Below are 20,761 nucleotides of genomic sequence, written 5' to 3'. Positions count from 1 at the left end.
ACTCGTGGAGCCCCTGTGCGCTTATGAATCGCCTCCAGCTCTCCCACGTCCCTCTCTAACTCAGTGCGTTTTTCTCCTTGTATGGTATTGAAATTTGCAGCAACAGCAATGAACTCCCCTCGCCCCACCAGCTTCAGGGCCTCTCAAACCGCTGAGAGAGAAGTGGACCCCACATCATTAACCTGAAAGTAATGTACTATAGTGTCTCGCATGTGCGTAACCACCTCCTCAGAATGTAACAGATTCTCTATAAGCCTCCATCCGAGAGGGAATGCTCGTGTACGCTGCACATTTAACAACAAGGGGTGGTGATGGACAGAATTTCTGAATTAAGCAGAATACTCTCACCCAGTCAAGAGATCAGGGCTAGATCCAACACCGTTTTTTAGCTCACTGCACCATCCCAGTTCAGAACCTGGCTATATGCAAATTAGTCTGTTCCTGTCCCAGTGCATGATGGGAACAGGGCAAACCAAACTGCCAAGCCAATTCTTACACTGGGAAGGAAACAAGCTTCCGGGGACCGGTTTCTGGCATTTCAGCCGTCGTCGGCCCGGCTTGCTTGAATCCTGATGGTGCAATAAGCAAGGGCCTCACATCTGAGTATACCCTTCCACGCTTAGGGTGGACAAAATATTTAACAACAAGGGGTGGTGATGGACAGAGTTTCTGAATTAAGCAGAATACTCTCACCCAGTCAAGAGATCAGGGCTAGATCCAACACCGTTTTTTAGCTCACTGCACCATCCCAGTTCAGAACCTGGCTATATGCAAATTAGTCTGTTCCTGTCCCAGTGCATGATGGGAACAGGGCAAACCAAACTACCAAGCCAATTCTTACACTGGGAAGGAAACAAGCTTCCGGGGACCGGTTTCTGGCATTTCAGCCGTCGTCGGCCCGGCTTGCTTGAATCCTGATGGTGCAATGAGCAAGGGACTCACATCTGAGTATACCCTTCCACGCTTAGGGTGGACAAAATATTTAACAACAAGGGGTGGTGATGGACAGAGTTTCTGAATTAAGCAGAATACTCTCACCCAGTCAAGAGATCAGGGCTAGATCCAACACCGTTTTTTAGCTCACTGCACCATCCCAGTTCAGAACCTGGCTATATGCAAATTAGTCTGTTCCTGTCCCAGTGCATGATGGGAACAGGGCAAACCAAACTACCAAGCCAATTCTTACACTGGGAAGGAAACAAGCTTCCGGGGACCGGTTTCTGGCATTTCAGCCGTCGTCGGCCCGGCTTGCTTGAATCCTGATGGTGCAATGAGCAAGGGACTCACATCTGAGTATACCCTTCCACGCTTAGGGTGGACAAAATATTTAACAACAAGGGGTGGTGATGGACAGAGTTTCTGAATTAAGCAGAATACTCTCACCCAGTCAAGAGATCAGGGCTAGATCCAACACCGTTTTTTAGCTCACTGCACCATCCCAGTTCAGAACCTGGCTATATGCAAATTAGTCTGTTCCTGTCCCAGTGCATGATGGGAACAGGGCAAACCAAACTACCAAGCCAATTCTTACACTGGGAAGGAAACAAGCTTCCGGGGTCCGGTTTCTGGCATTTCAGCCGTCGTCGGCCCGGCTTGCTTGAATCCTGATGGTGCAATGAGCAAGGGACTCACATCTGAGTATACCCTTCCACGCTTAGGGTGGACAAAATATTTAACAACAAGGGGTGGTGATGGACAGAGTTTCTGAATTAAGCAGAATACTCTCACCCAGTCAAGAGATCAGGGCTAGATCCAACACCGTTTTTTAGCTCACTGCACCATCCCAGTTCAGAACCTGGCTATATGCAAATGTGTCTGTTCCTGTCCCAGTGCATGATGGGAACAGGGCAAACCAAACTACCAAGCCAATTCTTACACTGGGAAGGAAACAAGCTTCCGGGGACCGGTTTCTGGCATTTCAGCCGTCGTCGGCCCGGCTTGCTTGAATCCTGATGGTGCAATGAGCAAGGGACTCACATCTGAGTATACCCTTCCACGCTTAGGGTGGACAAAATATTTAACAACAAGGGGTGGTGATGGACAGAGTTTCTGAATTAAGCAGAATACTCTCACCCAGTCAAGAGATCAGGGCTAGATCCAACACCGTTTTTTAGCTCACTGCACCATCCCAGTTCAGAACCTGGCTATATGCAAATTAGTCTGTTTCTGTCCCAGTGCATGATGGGAACAGGGCAAACCAAACTACCAAGCCAATTCTTACACTGGGAAGGAAACAAGCTTCCGGGGACCGGTTTCTGGCATTTCAGCCGTCGTCGGCCCGGCTTGCTTGAATCCTGATGGTGCAATGAGCAAGGGACTCACATCTGAGTATACCCTTCCACGCTTAGGGTGGACAAAATATTTAACAACAAGGGGTGGTGATGGACAGAGTTTCTGAATTAAGCAGAATACTCTCACCCAGTCAAGAGATCAGGGCTAGATCCAACACCGTTTTTTAGCTCACTGCACCATCCCAGTTCAGAACCTGGCTATATGCAAATTAGTCTGTTCCTGTCCCAGTGCATGATGGGAACAGGGCAAACCAAACTACCAAGCCAATTCTTACACTGGGAAGGAAACAAGCTTCCGGGGACCGGTTTCTGGCATTTCAGCCGTCGTCGGCACGGCTTGCTTGAATCCTGATGGTGCAATGAGCAAGGCACAGGCAAAAGGACGAAGATGAGGGTATGATCAGAACGAGAGCTTGGAGTAATTGCAGAGGAATGGAGGCTAGCCATGAGTGAAGTAGAGGCTAGAAAATGGTAAAGGCGCGCATATGTTTTATGTGCGGAGGTTTAATAATTATAGTCTCGCTTAGTGGGGTGCTGGACCCGCCACACATCGTGCAATCCACTATCTTCCAACCATCCCCTCCCCACCGGTGAGAGAGCGCCAGCGTGGTTTGACCGTTGCCCGACCTGTCCAGCCCCTCATCCATTACAAGATTTAAATCACCCCCAACTAGTATCGCAGCGTCTGGGGAGGTGAACACCTCTGCCAAAGCTGAGAGAAGGAAGGGTTCTCATTAGGGGCTTATAGTGACCCTATCGTAAGATGTGTCACCCCCCATTGTACCCTTATGGCCAACAGCCGACCCTTTATTTCTGTCTCAGTCAATATTACCTTGCATGGGCAGTGCGCCCCCAATAAGATAGCCACCCCATTTTTCTTGGACGGACCAGAATTGTTGTGGGAACCGCTTATCGTGCATTCGCATGGTATCTTTGGAGAGCAGATGCGTCTCCTGGAATAGCCATATGTGGCTATCAGCATTTTCCAGGAGGGAGAGCACTGCAGCGGGTTTCACAGGATTATTTAACCCACGTACATTCAGACTTACTATCTGAAGATCCCTACCCATTTATCAGCCAAAAATATGCTATGCAAGGTGGTAGTCATTTTCTGATCAGCAGGTGAACCCTAACAGAAACACTGACTTGCCCCTCAACAAGCCGCCCTATATCGAGAACTGATGCGGAGATCCCCAACTGTACCCCTAGCCAACCTCCTCCCCAAATCAGAGCAAACAGTACAAAACCCAAAAGAAAAAAATTCAACAAGATCATGACCAAAGTTCGTCACAGTAAGTAAAGTCCAGGGGGTCGTGGCTGAGACTATCGTCCAGCCCGTGGAGGGGTCGACTAGTGTCCACTTCGATGCAGAAGAACCGTTAACTCGATGAATCGGACACTTCCTTCCACCCCTCCGCTGCCCCTCCGTGTGCCCACCTCAGAGCCATCAGCTGGTACATTCACGGGGTGGCAAGTCGCTCTGCAACCTGCGACAGGGAGGAAAGCACCGCCTCTCTCTCTCTCTGTCTCTCGTGGCCTGGTCAGGCTTCTCGACCGATGATGGTTTACCCACTCGCTGCCATCCCGAGGTGATGAGAGTTGGGTCGGTCCGTGCCCTCCGTGGAAGCGGTATTTTCGAGACCCAGGATCCCCAGAGCTTCCTCCAGTGATCTTATTTGCAGGAGCCTGCATTGATGCTTGAATATCAGGCGGGATGGATGGCCCCATGAGTAAGGAACATTCTTCTTGTGGAGTTGATTGGTCACGGTCTTGAACGCTCGTCTCTTGACAAGTGTGGAGGCCGCCAAGTCCTGGAATATAGCTGGTTGATGACCGCGGAAATGTATGGGTTGGGCCTCACGCGCCTTCCGGATAATGCATTCTTTCAATTTAAAATCGTGCACACACACTAGTATATCGGGAGGAGGCACTTTATTAAATCGAGGGAAGCCCAAACGATGGACCCGGTCCATTTGAATTTCCAACCCCTCTTCCCCAAGTATTTGCTGGAATAGGGCACTGACATATGCCCTGAGATCGTCTCCCTCCTCTTTCCATGGAATGGCCCTGATTCTCACATTGTTCTGCCTGGAGCGGTTCTCCAGGTCCTCTGCATGGGCCTGTAGATCGATGTTCTGCTCACGGAGGCACAACATGTCTTGCTGCAAGTGGAGGAGCTCTTCATCTCTGTGAACATCGTGTTTCTCGAGGGTCGCCACCCTCTCTCCAATTTCATCCACGTCGCGACAGACATCTTTGAGATCCGAAGTCAGTTGGGACCTAAGATCTTGGATATCTTCCTTAATGGCCGTGGAGAGCTCCACCATAAAGGTTCTGGTCGCCGGGGAGTCTTCGCCTTCTATTGTACTGGCCCCCTTCTCGCCTTGGGCCGAGGATTGTCCAGGTTGCTTCAGAAGAAGCTCCTTTAGCGACTTCTCCTTACGAGTTCGCGCAGCTGCCATGTCGTGCACCTCCTGTCGCGGTGTCTCAGGAGTCACACTAGGTACGCATGCTGGAGCCAACTGTGTTGGCTTTGCGCACCTTTCTGCCGGTGGCCCTCTATGTGCTAATTCGCACCGCGCTCCTCCCAGTCAGACCGACTGCCGAGTTACAGACCGCTAGTGCCTCACTCTAGGCCTCACCTTCCAGTCTCTCAATCGGGGGCCACTCCTTGCCCGATTGGCCCTCTGTTCAGGTGTCGCCCTCGCCGTTTTACGTTCAGGCTGTCTTGCCGGCGCTCAGTTGCTTTTTAGATGTTCTGTGATGCTCAGGACCTGTTTAATCTCCTACACTAGTTCAACAAGCACTTATGGCCTTGTTAGGTCATTTATTGGTGTTTTCTTTTTGCCATAGATATTTTCTCCTAACATTGTTGGAGTTATTTTGTCTATCCGTGGTTCTGTGCACAGTTGTTGTCACATTGTATGCATGGGTCACATGCCGTTTGGGTCGAAAATGTCTTGTTTCTTCTGTTGTATTCCTTTGGCAGTGATGTGTCCGGTTAACCAGCATTCTGCTCCCATGGTTTTTGGTGTACGATTCTTCTGAGCCTAGTCCCCTATGCTGGACTTATACGACTGAGCTTGATATCTTCCTCAGCTGCTCTTTCTTTCTGGTCTCCTTGTCTTCTGGACTGGGTTTATTCTACTTCTGTATTCTTAGTAGTTCCAGTTTGCAGTCCTTTCTCCGGGGATGTTATGGCTTGGGTATCTGATTCTAAGTAAGGAATCTGCAGCTAGATGTCTCTATCAGATGAACAAGTTACTTACCTTTGGTAACGCTGTATCTGGTTGTCCCACATTATTTTTGTGGTGAGCAGTGAAGGTTTTATCTTTTTCCTTTATATCATGGGGAAGACACAAGGGGAGGCTCAGAATGGACCGCATAAACGACCCAGGACTAACCATACGATTTTGTCTTTTTTAAGTAATGCGGTTGGAGTGCTTACGAATGAAATCTCTAGTGTAAAAAGCAGCTTTCACGAACTCAAAGCAAGCTGGGTATCCTCTCCACATTAGAAGTCCCCCCCTATGGTTTCTCCAACTGTAACCCAGCACCCCCTGCATAACCCAACTCCCTGACTCTCTATAGAGGTTGTGGCTCCTTCCTCCACCTCTAATTCACGTGGCTCCAGCAAACCCCGGACATTGAATAATTCGGGAGGTATAGTTGTGAGTGTTAGACCCAAAAGCAAAAAGTGGCTGCTCAGCCACTTGGGCATAAAAACATTATTGAGTACAATAAAGGTAATGATTTAACGTCCTTAAATACACACATTTCACAGTTTTGTATCTACTTAGGCTGGTAGAATGGATCTTTGCTGCTTTTAAAGATCTGAATCACAGAATTACCAATTTGGAAGCCACAGTAGGGACTGTAGGCAACTCAATGGAGGCTCTACAGGAGCAGTTACAATCCGTTGCCCTAAAAGCTCTCCCCCCATGCCATCTTTTCAACCGGGTGGTAGTGTTCTTCCTTTAGCACCTGGGGTGGGGAATAACAGTTTGTCTCAATTACATCAGAGTAGAGTGCAGAGACATTTGATTACTGCTCTTGCCTCAAACTGTCTCCTGCTTCCTATAAAGCAGCAAATAAAGCCTCTGCTGAGCAAGAGGCGGGTGCATCTGCCCTGGTGCATCATAGTTGTTGCTGTGAGGCACCTGTCCTAGGCCCGAGGCCTAAGACCAGTGAAGGCACTATTCAGCTTTCCCCAGCCTGTACGCCTTATGCTTTATTATTGGTAATTGTAACTCCCATTAAACAATCAGAATTCTTATGGACAGGTAAAAAATACGGTGATATTCTGGTTAGCGGTAGATTACCTAACTTCTCGAGACCGTGCCTGCTCGAGGAGATCATGACTAGAAGGGTGCGGTGGGGTGGTTTGGGCACACCTCAAAGACTCCGAAGGGGGATTGTGTTGTGGTTAACTTTTCAAATAATTATAGGGCAGGTCTCATCTTGTATGAGTAGTATCTGCATTACTTCCTCCCCAAGTAAGATCCTATTGTTACCGCTTGCATTTTTTAAACCATTGAGGGGTACTACACACAACAGAGGGAGTTCAAACCGACCTACAGACAGGGGTTCCGTTCTAGTTCCGCTCACATGCAAAATCACCTGATTCCACTAACTAATAGGTTTGAATCTTTGAGCGGGCTGAACGATCTAAACTGACTGAGTAGACACAGTAATTATAATATGTCTGCCAGCACAATTGCCACAACGAGGGAGTTAAAAGTCCTGAGCTGGAATATAGCAGTTGTGCAAGGAACATTGAGTGAACCGGATTGGCTTAAAGAACTCCTTGCCTACGATATTATTAAGCTCTAGGAAATGTAGGATTTAAAGGGGGAGTTCTATGTAGATGGTTATACATGTTTTAGTACCGAGTGGATTCCCTTGGTAAGTGGGCGCGCTAGGGTGGGCCTTGTTACCCATGTCAAATTAGATTTGAACTGTAACCCAACACGGGTTCCTACTAATTCTCAGTTTTTTTATGTGTTTTATTACTCTTTAAGTTTCAGACGTAATAGGCGACCTTTTAAAAAAAAAAGTTATACTATTTCTCAGTCACTTAATCATAAAGCCCTAATAATAGTAGATTTTACACTCCATTGTGTAATAATTGTTATATGTATGACACTGCGAATGCAAATGGGGTGATGTTGATCAGGTGCCCGTCAAGCATACTGCACAAGAGAATTTTTTCAAATAATCTGGTTGCAGATTAAAATCTAGTTCATTTACTCAGCAGGAGTACTTTAGAACAGATGGACCCTACTCCCAACCTTTGAAGGCCAAGTAGAGGGCTTGATTATTGATTACATTTATGTTTCTAAGAGTTTTTATTGAACTTTGTCTAGTTTTAAACTGAATGGAACGTCCATAGTGACCATTGATATACAAACAAATGATGGACGTAATGCTGAATAAATCATACATTCACCCCCAGTCAAGAGATCTGGGTTAAATCCATCGTTCTTCTGCTCACTATGCCACCCCAGTTTGGACCCAGCTATATGCAAATCAGTCTTGACCCTGTGCCTCATGGGAACAGTTCAGCCCGGACTGCCAAGTTAGGTCCTCCCTGGACCGGAAACAAGCATCCTGGGACCAGTTTCTGGGTATTACCCTTCATCAGCCATAACCCACTGTCTGCAAATTTTCTGTGGAGGAAAAAGCTGGTGGCCAGTCATGCTGTTCATAAAGCTGTGACTACCTCTAAAGACAATGAGCGAAGACTCAAATGGGAACAGATTATTCCTGAGACTTTTAACACTGATATAATACAGGCTTGTCAGGCAGAATTCAACACATGTCTTCTTGAGGAAGCCCAGCCCGACTCTATTCTTAAGGCTTTTGTTTTACATTTGTTTTATTGTTGCATCACAGAAAATACTGCGAGGCACTTAGTTACCGACTTATGGTCAGCCAACAATGCAACTTATAACAATAAATTAGAATAGAAGAGACAAGAAAAAGAAAAATGGAGAGTAATCCCCAGCCCCTTCCCACCCCACCCATTCCCCCCCCCCCCCGGGTGCCCATAATATAATAGATAGCCCTCTGCAGGTGTCCAGTTAAACTCAAGTGTACCCCAAAGGAGAGTGTTTCAATCCCCAGATAGTCGCAGTAGTTTTAAATATTTCAGTCAAGTAAGCTCGATGAATTACTGGGATAACATTGTAATAAATGGGCGCCAGACATCCCTGAATGTGTCCCCCTGATCTCATAATGTCATGGATAACCTTTCCATTCCCAGCAGATGCCAGATTCGGTGGAGCCACCCCAATCTAGTCGGAATCCTATCTGTGCCCCATAAAGCCAGTATCGTTTGGTGAGCCTCCCCGATAGCCAAAGCAATATGTGTGCCTCGTCTAGATTTGAGTGGGTATGTCTATGTGTTGGGTAAGCCCAGCACTGTATACGCCGGAAAGTGGGAGATTTGAGTGTTGAAGCACAGATCAATCTCTCCCAGGATTTCCTCCCAGAAGCCAGCCAATTTGGGGCATTCCCATAATATATGTGTAAGTTACCCAATGGCGTCTCGACATCTCCAACACTTATCACTATGTGTCAAGTTTCCTTTGTGTAGGCGCTCTGGTGTGAGGTACCAATACGTACCAATTTTCATTGTGGTTTCTATGCTGGATGTATTGGTCGCTGTGTGTCTCGCCCTGCAATAGATATCTCGCCAATCCTGGAGAGAGAGTTCCCGTCCGAGTTCCAGTTCGAAACACAGTTGGGATGGCGATTTCTCATCCGACACTCTTTCTAACAGGAGCTTGTGTTATTCAGTCACCAAGCGTCGATCTGACTGCTTGCTTAGCAACCACCTTTCAAATTTCATTAGTGGCTGGTGGGCCGCATCTCTAGTCTCTCACTGTATCACCCAGTGTCTGATTTGCGTGTAGTAGAAACGTTCCTTTTCCAGCAAGTCATTGTCTACCCTCAGTATGCTAAACAGAATAGGACCAGCTTCGTCAAAAAGGTGACCCACTGATCGACATCCCAGCTTCAACCACTCCTGGAATGTTGCCTCCCGGTGTAAAGTTTGGGTTCCCGACTATCGGTGTGAGAGGGGTAGGAAATGACCAGGATGTCCCAGGCGTGAACGGTCGGTGATGTGACCGCTGATAGTTGGAGGCTAGTAGGTCTAAGTGGTCTGCCCAGTAACTGAATTTTCCATAGTGACGTTTTGGCCAGTGCCCTAGCCATAAACAGCCATTTCTTTTCCGTCTCCGGGTGCGACCATTCTACAATGTATCTGATCTGCGCTGCTTGAAAATATCTGAGGATGCACGGGATGCCCAGCCCCCCCTCCTGGTGGGGTCTTAAAGGTAGCGTCAAAAAGATAGAGAACCCTGGGGAGGACCACCGTCTTCAATGCTGTGATATGGCCTAGCCAAGACATTGGGAAGAAACGCCATTTCTCTAGACCCGTCTGCAGCTTTGCTACTAGATTTCTATAGTTGACATCCAATAACTTCAGGAATGGTCAGGGCAAGTTGTATACCTAGATAAGACACAGTCCACTGCCATCTAATGGGGTGAATTTGCGCAAGAGTTTCTTTCGTGTCGCGTGCTACTGTTGGGCTCAAAGCCTGTGGTTTAGCGAGATTTATCTTGAATCCCGAAACTGCCCCAAACCTTTCCACTTCTTGCAAAAATGCTATTAGGGCTCTCGTGGACTCTCCAGGGACACAACCGCATTGTCTGCACACAATGTTATGAGGTGCTCTTCCCCCTCCAAATCTCATACCTGTTATTAGTGGGTCATTCCGCACTCGCTGCGCAAATGGCTCCATATAGAGCACGAAGAGTAGCGGGGATAGGGGGCATCCCTGTCGCATTTCGCGTGTGATTGGGAAGCTTGCAGAGCTCCTACTATTCACCCGGACCGTATCCCTGGTTATCCATACCCACTCAACACCCACTCTCTGAACCGGGTTCCAAATCCATATCGTGCCTGTACCTCCTCTAAGTATGGCCAGTGGACTCGGTCGAAGGCCATCTCCACGTCAATAGAGAGGAGCATTATCTATCGTAGGGAGCGGGGCGCCTTACTTATAAGATGGAGAAAACATTTTGTGTTATCAACACATTGTCTTCTTAGAGTAAACCCCAAATGAAGGAGCGTTTCTCGTAGCCGCCAGGACTGCTGCCTATATTCATGAATGGGGAGCGTGTGGTCGAGCTGAGTGATCGGATAATGAACGCAGCTCAACTTCTACCGACTGTGTCGCTGCTAAGACTTCCCCTGTGCCTAGAAAATGATCTAGCCAAGTAAATGACTTGTGTACATGCGAATGGACTGTGTAGTCCCTTAAGTGTGGGCGGTGACTGCGCCAGATGTCTCTTAATCCCAATTCCTGTATTCTATTGGCCCCTCCTGCACTTATCTCCCCCGAAACTCCCTGCCTCTGCGTCAACCTATCTAGTTCGTTATTAAAGACTACATTTAGATCTCTCCCAAGGATCGCCCATGTATTCTGTGTAGTCATAGTTTTAGCTGTAGCCTCTCTGATGAACTGCTCCTGTCCTTCGTTGGGAATTTAGACCGAGCCCATGATAACGGAGAGGCCCCCTAAGCGAACCCGGTAGCCCAGTAGTGTCCCCTGATTTCCGCTACCTTCCCCTCTACTGTCTCTTTGACGGAACGAGAAAACAGCAATTCCACCCCAGCCCTTTTTTTTGTTCTAGTGAAGAAATACATTGCTTTGAGAAGTCTCTGTATTTTAATCGTGGCCAATCACTGCGCATCAGATATGTTTCCTGGTGGAGACACACGTCTGCCTTTGAGTGCTCCAGGTAGGCGAGGATCGCCTTTCTTTTGACTGGGTTGTTCAGGCTCTTAACATTCAGGGTAATGACCCTAAGACTTTGCATAGGTGATGTCATAGTAAGTCCCCTTTCTTGCACGTCTACACCGGCCAGGTCTTCCCTCCCTCCGCCCCCACCAGCACCCCATGGGTCCCTGTCCTGGCCATTGAGGATTAACATGTAGCTATAGTGCACCCTTGAACATTCCCCAAAACAATACCTAGAACCAAACAAAACCATTGTCCCTGGTTGGAGGGGTAGAACAAAGGATCCATCCCTCCACCAGTGGTAAAGTCTTCGTGTAGGTGAGTGACCAAGTCCCAAGACTCATGCCACCTTCCTACCACCCCCACAACACCCACCGCCCTGCGCTGCCCAGAGAAAGTCTCCTCATGCAGGATCTGTGGACAAGTTATCTTCAGCTAACTTGCTGAGTAGAGCCCGCCTCTCAATTGCCATTGTCGCTTGGTCTGGGCCCTACCCTCCTTTTCTGGTGGGGACCTTTTGCCAACGCTTGTCATTTTCTTTCCGGGGACCGCTCGTTAGGGGGCCATGTCTCGGCTCCTCAGGGAGTTGTATCTGGAGCAAAGTACAGGCCTCAGAAAAGGAGCAAATTTGATGCAGCTGGTCTTGCCAAGGAAAGATTATCCGGAAGGGATGTCCCCACCCAAGGCCACCTTCTTTTCTCTGAGGAATGACGTAAGTGGGCGGAATTTAAGTTAAGATGTCGAATGTCCTAGGAGAGCCCATGCCCCCCGTTCACTCCAAGGGTCCAATCCAAACGAATCTCAGCTGCTTGTGTGTCTCCTAGAAAGTGGGAAAACAGCTCTGAGACTTAAGACTCATTGTCTCCTTCCTCTGTGTCTCATGGGGCCCCCCTAATGCGCATGTTGTTTTGCCGAGAGTGATTCTCAAACCCTTCTGCGTGTGCTTGCAAATCGAGTTGCTGGTCTGTAAAGGGGATGACTTCTTGTTGAAGATGTTCTAGCTCTTCATTTCAGGAAGATTCTCGCCCCTCAATAGCATCTACCCCGTCCCCTATGTCGGTCATCTCTTTGCGTACTGTCTGTAGCTCGCTTGTGAGATCTCTTTTGACTTCTAAAAGGTCATCTCGCAGCCCCGCAAAACAGGCTTCCATATAGGGGCACGTGACCAGAGGCCGCCATATCCTCTGAGGCCAGTGAGGCAGCTCTTCTCTGGTTTCCCTGTGGGTCCCCCTCCTGGGGGCCTGCCTGCTTCAGCAGCATGTCCTTGATGTTGCTCCCTTTTTTAACTCTCGCTGACACCATCTTGCGCGACCTCTGCAGGCGGTCCAGCCAGTTTCAGCACTCACTAGGGGTAGTGTAGTCTCCCGTCTTACTAACTGCAGGCCCCTTATTAGTCTGCGCTCTTGCCGCCACCAAATCCGCTAGTTAAGGTAATTTGTTATTGCTACAAAGGCCTAGGAGGGTTCTGTTGTGTCAAGAACCCTGCTGTCTGTCCCCCCGGCTCTTTGCTCAAGCCGCATTCCTCTTTGTCTCACCTGGTGGTAGGTCGCTGCAGTTGTCGGTCAAGGTTCGGTTGGGACCTGCTGTCCCTGCTACAGCTCGGGGCTCGCCAGCACTGGCCTCCTCTGGTTGTTGCTGCTCTAAACGAGCCCCAATGCCCAGGGCCTTCTCCTCTCCGATTAGGGCTGCAGCTTTTTCTCTCCTTGGGCCGAATTTCACTGCCATGCACCCCCTCATTTACTCTAGGGTGCTGCTTATTGTCTTGGGCCCCAAATTCTGATACTCGGTGCTGGCTAGACCTCACATGGCCTACCCTTTTCTCCTGGCCCTCTTTTGGCGCTGCCCCGCTGCTGGATCTTCGCGCTTCTCTCCAGCGCCACCGCCACTGCCACCGTCCCCTCCGCAGTAAATCTCTTGACAAGGGAGGCTGGAGTCTCCCCGCGTCGTCTCCTCCACTCTTGAGCAGGTGCCGCTGCTGGTCCGGAGCTTACTAGGCCTCACAAGGCTCTCTCTCCTGCCTCTGTCCCTGCTACGACTTCCTTTGCCTCGCCCTCCCGTGCTTGCCATACCTCCGTGCCCCCTGCCGGGCGTTTCCTCCAACTTCAGGGTACCGGCCGAGATCCCTGCTCTACTCAACTCCTGGGTCTAGCCGCAGGGATGAACGCACGCCACGCTCTTCACGCTCGGGCTCGGCCAGGCCATGCCAGCTGGAGTCCACTGTCCTCAGCACCTCCTCCCTCGCCAACGGCGTCTCTGCTGAGCTCTAGAGGTTCTATTACTCCCCTGCTCTCGTGAATGGCCCTAGTTCCTCCCGGGAGCCTCCGCTGCTGATTAACTCCCTGCAGGGCAGCGGATACACGGGCGGCGGGGTGAAAACCTCTCTACAAAGCTGGCAGTGGTTGGCTCCTCCAAGTACTGTAGATGGTTCGATATGAACGGTACGAAGGAGAGAAAGAAGCTTTTTATGACAATCGAAAAACGCACTGCGGGACAAGGAAGAGATTAGGCGATGTAGGACCACATATAGAGTTGCGTTTCGGGATAGGAAGCCGCAACTAAAGAATGACTTGTAGGAGGATTTCGTGGAGGCAAGTAACCAGAAGGACGGTACCACCTTTTGGAGCACTCTGAATCATTCCTTTTTCAAATATGAGCAGTTCTCCGATCAGGCTAAAACGGTTCCTGCCCAGGCGTGGGTGGATCCTTTTCCCGCTCTTTACGATCTTCCTGTCCCTCTGACACAGCCAGTTACACTAGCTGACAGGCTCACAATAAGCTGAGAAGAAATAACCAAAGCCATACTTTACCTACCCACAGGCAAGGCCCCAGGGATGAGTGGTGTCCCGGGCAATTTTTTTGACGTCCTTAGTGAACCTACGAGACCCAGTTATTACTCTATCTGTGGGCCTTTACCTGAAACGTGGCATCAGCCAGTAATTGTACCGGTGTTCAAAAAGGGTAATAGGAAAATAGGCTAATTTCTCTTGTGGAAATTGAAGTGAAAATTATAGGTAGAGTTATTCTAGAGAGGCTGTCAAACTGGGCCATCGAGTATAATTTAGAAGAACTCCAATATAGGTTTCGGTCTCACAGGGACACAGCAGAACAGAATTTTAACTTGTATGTTTTGATATCCAAATGTACTGCGGCTAGAAAAGGGTTCAATCCATCTGGCCTTCATGGACTTCAGCTCAGCCTTCGATACGGTGAACCCCGATAGGTTGTGGCTTGAGCTGGAGTCCATGGGGCTCGATTTGGACTTGGTCACTTTCATGAGAGATCTTCATATGGGTCTGAGGGGATGGTAAAATATGGGACGGATGGTGAATGCACCCAATCTTTTAACATAAAAAGAGGTGTTCAACAGGGTTGGATCCTCACCCTTTTTTACCTATAATGTAAATAAATCGCCTGAAATGGGTGTTGTCCAACAGCAACCTAGACATCCAGAAGGTAAAGGGTAGACTCATACCTGTGCTTTTATATGCAAATAACGCGGTTTTAATTGTACGTATCACTAGGAATCTACAGTAGCCTTTAGATGTATTTGTTTATTTTGTGAATAGTAAGTAGGGTGGAACATATTTCCTAGATGTGAGTAGAGAACCTAAAAAGGGTTATCTTGGGTCTGAATGATTTTACCAATCAGTTGGGGCGCAGACCAATAAAAGTCTATAAGGCAAAATGCATTCCTATGGCAACATTTGGCAGTGAGATTTGGGGTTTCGCGTCTATCCACAGTATCCAGGTAACTGAAAATAAGTTTCTTAGGGGTTTGTTATCAATGGGACAAAGTACTCCGGCTGAAATTATCCATGAAGAAGTGGGCATGAATTTATCTCGGATTGTATCTGAATGCGCCCACTTTTATTCTGGTATTCAATTTAGTACAAGGAGGAGCTGGATTTAAATCGATTAATTCTTCTGGATTGTCTGTCCCAAGACAATACACTTCACGTACCCTGGCTTTATTATATAAAATCCTCCTTTGAGCGCCTGGGGAGGCCTTGTTTATGTTTTTGATCCAGAGTCTATTGTAAAAAAGGATGTTGCTTGGATCAGGCTGACATTTTTCTGCTGGGTGGCAGCCTAACGAGAGTCCACTGCCCTGGCCAAGCAGTCTATGCATTATGGTTAAATCACTGAGAGGAATTGAACTGTACCTCCTCCTGGATTTGTCTGAGCACCATCGGCGTCTCTTAACCTGTTGTAGACTGAGTATTTTTCATCCATTTCAGTTCCAAAAAGAGCAATGGTATAAACCAACTAGGCAGCCTCCATGTACCTGTGATAATCTCTGTGTATGTGAAGCTATGCATTTAGTGTTTGTCTGTCCCAGGTGCTCCTCCCTGCGCTCCAAGTACATTAGACCACTTTAGTTACCATAAAATTTTAGACAGATTGGACCTGCCTTTTTTATATTTATAATTATTATCCACGCTCACACTGTGTTTTTTTTGTTGTTGTTTTTTTTCATATCTAGGTTTTTGACTGGGGTCTTTAGCGTTAACTTTTAGTTGTGGGTAATGTTTTATTATGGCACTATTGCACCTTATAAAAGGTCGCTATGTTAGTATTGTTCTCAGATGGCTCCCATGTTCTCTTATTATTTCTTCTCGGATGGCTGTCCTCACTCACCAGCCTACCTCCATAATCTGGGTGTCTATCTTTGTCTCAGAAACCAGTCATGCTGGACCCACGTGCACATGCTCCTCCAGTACATATGCAACTGCTTGTGCCTCCTAATCAGTGGCTGTTAGCCACCAACTTTTCTCTGGAACCTGCACATCACCTGGTGTGTGTGGGTCTAGGCCGCATCCACTGACCATATCCCGCTCCGGTCAACCCTCTACTACCTTTCCCCCACCTCCAGACAATGCACAGTCTGATGGAGAGGTCCATGGCACCAAGGGGAAAAGAGGGCAGTCTCGCATCTCTCCCACCTTAGTTAACACAGTTGCGTTTTTATCTCCTTCTGCGGGCCTAGACCTCCTGCTGCCATCCCAGAGCCTCTAGCAGCTATTTACCCCATTTCCTCTCACGAGGTGTGCTTCCTTCAGGACTTAAAAACTGGATGTGCTCTGCCTGACCTGGAGATCTAGTTAAGGCAGCCAAGTCATGTCCCCGCTTGGATTAGCAATTAGATGGAAGTGTACTGTTGGTTGTTGCCACATCTTGAGAGTGGGCAGAATAGTGCACTCTAGGATGACGAAATGCCACACATAGCCGGACGTTGTCATAGGGCGGTAGTGAACCTGTTAGCCCATTGGCTAGTCACTGCATCATCATCCTCTCCCCTTTCCCCCATGCACTTTCTGGGCATAAATATGGCACCCTGAAGCTCAGATCACAGCAGAAGTTGAGAAAAGACCAAAGAACGACTCTGCTGACCTCTGGACCTCGCCAGAGACTGCACCGACTGCTGAACTGCACCTGCCGTACCTTGGGCTAGCAAAGAGAGGACTGTTCCTGTAGCTCATGGAAACGTATCTCTCAAGCCCTAAACCAAAGAAGTGACTCGAAGTACCAGTCGGCTGACCCCCTGTATCCAGCACCAGGGCCATCAAAGCTGAAATACCCCATTCCTGCAAGCCAGTAGCCACATTCTTTGCATCACCGCTGACCACCACTGTGCAACCCAAGACACTGATCCTCGACAGCCAAAGGTTGCACCTGAGTCTGCTGGACCTGGGAGTGTCATCTGAACCCAGATTGGTCACCATAGACAAACACCAGCACTCATCAGAGGATACCGCTGGACCCGCTGTGCATGGAGATCGGTAGCCCAGCTGCAGCTGACCTTCTACTGGCTCAAATAGGACTTTAATGGACACTGACCCCTGTGGCCAAAGTTGCCCCACCTTACCAGGCTACTGAGGAATAACAGCAAGGACACCGCCATCGACCACACAGGACGCAGAGCATCTTTCAGCATCCTGCATCAGGACCACTCCATTGAAGTCTATAGCGAACTTGATGTAAAGTGTGGAGCAGGTATTGAGACTGCTTTGGTGACCAGGTGACTGTCCATATACTCCTTATTGGGCTCCATGAACTCCTTCCTGTCAGTATTGGTCCTCCCACTCGGGCCAGAGTAGCTGAACACAACTCCTTCAAACTTTTCACAAGTTCCTGAACTTTATCCTTACCAATGCTTGTTTTGTGCTTTGGACTATAAAGCTGAGATTTACGTTGTACTTAAAAATCTATTCTTCCGGAACTCTCTGGGCAAATCTGCTTATCTTGGTGTCTAAAAGTCATAAAAATATAATTTATTTATAAATTGCTGCTGGATTCTTTTTGTGCTGTGCGACTTTCTTATTCTGTTTGTTTGGTGCTTATAAACGCTTTACATTATTTCTTTTGTTTAAGCCTTGCTGCTCAAAGCCACAGCTACCCAGGGTTGAGCTAAAGGTTTTACAAACGAGCTTGACTGGACCTAAGACAGTTTGCGAGTGTATTACACGGTAAGGTTGTATACCCATACCATATATTACACCGCAATCCTCAAAATTATATATTTTGAGTATTTGATTAAGAGTACCTACGGGCACCAGAACCGTTTAATACTCTTTATTATTGTAGCTTTAACATCTCAGGCTTAGATGTTATACACATATTGACCAGTATGAGTGCATTTTGTTGAGACAAGATAAAATATGATGTACTTTTTAATTGACTATATTCTCTATAAGTGGGTTATGTGATGTCATGAATTAAAACAGTTAATTACAGTTTATTGAAAATTTAATGTTTTCGGTGGCAATGCTCAGTGTGAGGCTGTGAGATTGCTCAGTTGTTTTTGACGTGATCAATCCAGATATAGCACACAATGTGTTGTTCCATAGGTCAAAGGTCAAGATGCTGCTATGGACGGGTTTGGCCAAGTCATACCTGCAGGAGCAGTTATATTTGGGATGGCAGTTCAATGTAAAGAGATACGTCGACATCACAGGTATGTTAGTTTATGTACATTCCCAAATCGCTAATACCAGGAACATTTGGAAAATTTCGAATGGGAGAGGATGTGGTGTAACAACCAGAGCTTCTGACTTTGGAACTGGATAAGCAGGTTTGAGTCTTGGAGGTCGCTCAGCATGGTGTGATTCTGGGCAAATCACTTAATCTCCCGGTGCCTACAAAAAATGAACGTGTCCTTGTGTAAGGTAAGTGGTGCTCATGTAAAGCTCTCCAATACCTTTTTTTGTTTTTGTTTTTTTTTTTTTTTGGTGTTCAAAACTGCTTTATTGCATAGTTCACACAGTACACAGCTTCATGCGCCTATAACCCTGAGGCCGGCAGCGTAGTAATTGGTTGTGACACAGCCTTGTGACCGGCATCCCGGAGGCCCGGCGGCGTACAATAGGATAAGTCGATAGGAGTACTGTACCTAGTGCAAAAAAAATACCTGAGGATACACTGCAGTAGAACAGTATTGTCAATTTTTGGTCAAATTCCAAACAGTAAACAAACTATGAGGCCTGATAAACACACTTGGAGGTGGAAGTGCGTGTCAGCAAAGCAATTCAGGTAGTAATGATCTTTCTTTAGTACACATTTATATAGCAGTAGTCATGGCGATATACAATTAACATTAGAATAAGCATCATGTGTGGTGTCATGGAGTATCATTGAGTGTGGAGAGGCGGGCACATGTCGCGGGCAGAGCGGGAGAGCCATAGAATGGGCGAGGGGTCAGGTGGCAACGTCCGGAAGTACAACGTCTATGGGTGACATGTGAGGTGTTTTGGGCAAGGCACTGATCCATTGCGTGGTCTATGGGATACAACCCCTGCTATGTAGAAGGTGAAATGCATATGAGCCGGCAGATATTGTGTCCCCTCTCTGAGTGTAAGCAGCGCCTCTAGTCCCTAGTATGGCCTCCCTCAGGAGCATCGCTGTCATCTGTCTGTGCAAGTAGATAGCCTACCAGCGAGCCCCAAATATCTTTAGGTCGGCTCAGGATCGGCAACAATTCAGCGAAGGTGGTATGTTAATCCTGACAGTAGGTCAGGTCCGCCAGCCAGTCCTTAAATTTAGGCGCTCTGCCTCGGCCCCAACGACACGCCACTCGTCTCTTTGCTAAAAGCAATGCAGTATCTACGAATTTCCTACAGGATTTAGGGATATGTGGTGTATGCCCAAGAAGCGTGAACATCGGGTCCATAGGTATGGTTTCCTTTGTCATGTCAGTGAGGGCGTCAGTCACCTGTTGCCAGTAATGATATACAAGAGGGCACCCCCACGCCAGATGCAGGAAGCCGGCATGCTCGGCACGGCAGCGCTCGCACCGGTCACTGTCAGCCAAGCCAAACCTATGTTTCCTCACCGGGGTATAATATATTCGCTGCAGGAATTTGTAGTGTATGATCTTGAGTCTACTACTAGCAGATATACGAGACGTAAGGGCGCAGCAGTATTGCCATTGCTCATCAGTGAGCTCAACGGCCAGTTCAGCACTCCAATGTACCCGGGCACCTGCCGCAGGCATCGGAGCCGCAGTCCTGATCTGACGATAAAGGCCAGAAACTAAGTGTGACCCTTCCTGTGAGCACAATATGACATGAAGTGGGGGTAGGATTTCAGGTTCAACGGGGAATTCAGGCAGGATGTCCTTCATCCCCGCGCGCAGGCGTAGGTAGTAAAAAACATCGAGCGGGGTGCGGTCATGGGATGCAAAGAACAGTTCAGCAGATTTGAACTGACCGTTCGAGAACAGGTCGCCCCAACAGGTAACCCGCACTCTTTCACAGAGTGTGCGAAAGCCCAGTTCTTGCAGTAAGGCGAGGTCAGGGTGAAATGTCAGCGGCAGCTTAGGTGAGTACGGTAGACGGCAGGACATTCTCCTGGCTATGCGGCGCCATGCGTCTAGCGTACAGGAAACAGAGGTGTTCGGTGTCATTATTGATGATTCCGGGCAAAGGAGTAGACCATTGAGCGGAATGGGGCGGACAATCCAATCTTCCACTGCAAGGTGAGGCATGAAGGGCGTGGGAACCAGCCAGTGATCGACATAATGCGCCTGCGCGCATTGATAATACGCTTCAAAGTCAGGGACATCAAAGCCTCCCTTGTCATATGGCAGGATAAGCGTGGACCATTTTAACCGTGGGCTCTTGCCCCCCCAGAATAACCGACACAGTTCCGATTTCAAGGTTTTGAAAAAAAAAGCGCCCGGAAAATAGGGAATATTGAGGAAAAGGTATAGGAATCGGGGAAGAACCACCATTTTGATAAGGGACGCCCTGCCAGCCATGGATAGCGGCAGGGTGATCCAGCGGTCCACTGCAGCGGTAAGCTTCGTGATTGCTACTCCATAGTTGGAACGCAGCGTTTCGTTTCTATCACGGGAAATTTGTATGCCTAGGTATCGGAGATCGGTCCGACACCACTCAAGTGGATAATCAAGGGGAAAATCGGCAACCGCATCTGTCAGGGGGTAGAATTGCGACTTGGACCAATTAATGTGTACACCTGACACCCTGCCGAATACAACTAATTCTCTGAGTAGTGGATTGAGGTTCAGATCAGGGTGTTTGATATAAAGCATGATGTCGTCAGCGTAGAGAGACACATCAATTTGGCGCTGCAGGCATTGTACCGCTCCCTCTCGATGCAGCTGACGGAGTCTACAGGCAAGAGGTTCAACAGCTATCG

The 20,761-nt window shown here is 48.1% G+C and overlaps 1 protein-coding gene across 2 annotated transcripts in view; it reads left to right on the top strand.

Annotated features, from left to right (window-relative positions):
• The window catches only part of PRMT9 (protein arginine methyltransferase 9), a 302,633-nt gene that overhangs the window by 175,563 nt on the left and 106,309 nt on the right, over window positions 1–20,761 (top strand). For both annotated transcript variants that reach the window (XM_078676899.1, XM_078676900.1), the window contains exon 6: window positions 17,953–18,059. In XM_078676899.1, the coding sequence (XP_078533025.1) occupies window positions 17,953–18,059 (107 nt within the window). The remainder of the gene's footprint in view (window positions 1–17,952; window positions 18,060–20,761) is intronic.

The sequence above is a fragment of the Lissotriton helveticus genome, chromosome 2_1, assembly GCF_964261635.1.
Source record: "Lissotriton helveticus chromosome 2_1, aLisHel1.1, whole genome shotgun sequence".
Lineage (NCBI taxonomy): Eukaryota > Metazoa > Chordata > Amphibia > Caudata > Salamandridae > Lissotriton > Lissotriton helveticus.
This window is presented reverse-complemented; position numbering and strand designations above follow the sequence as displayed.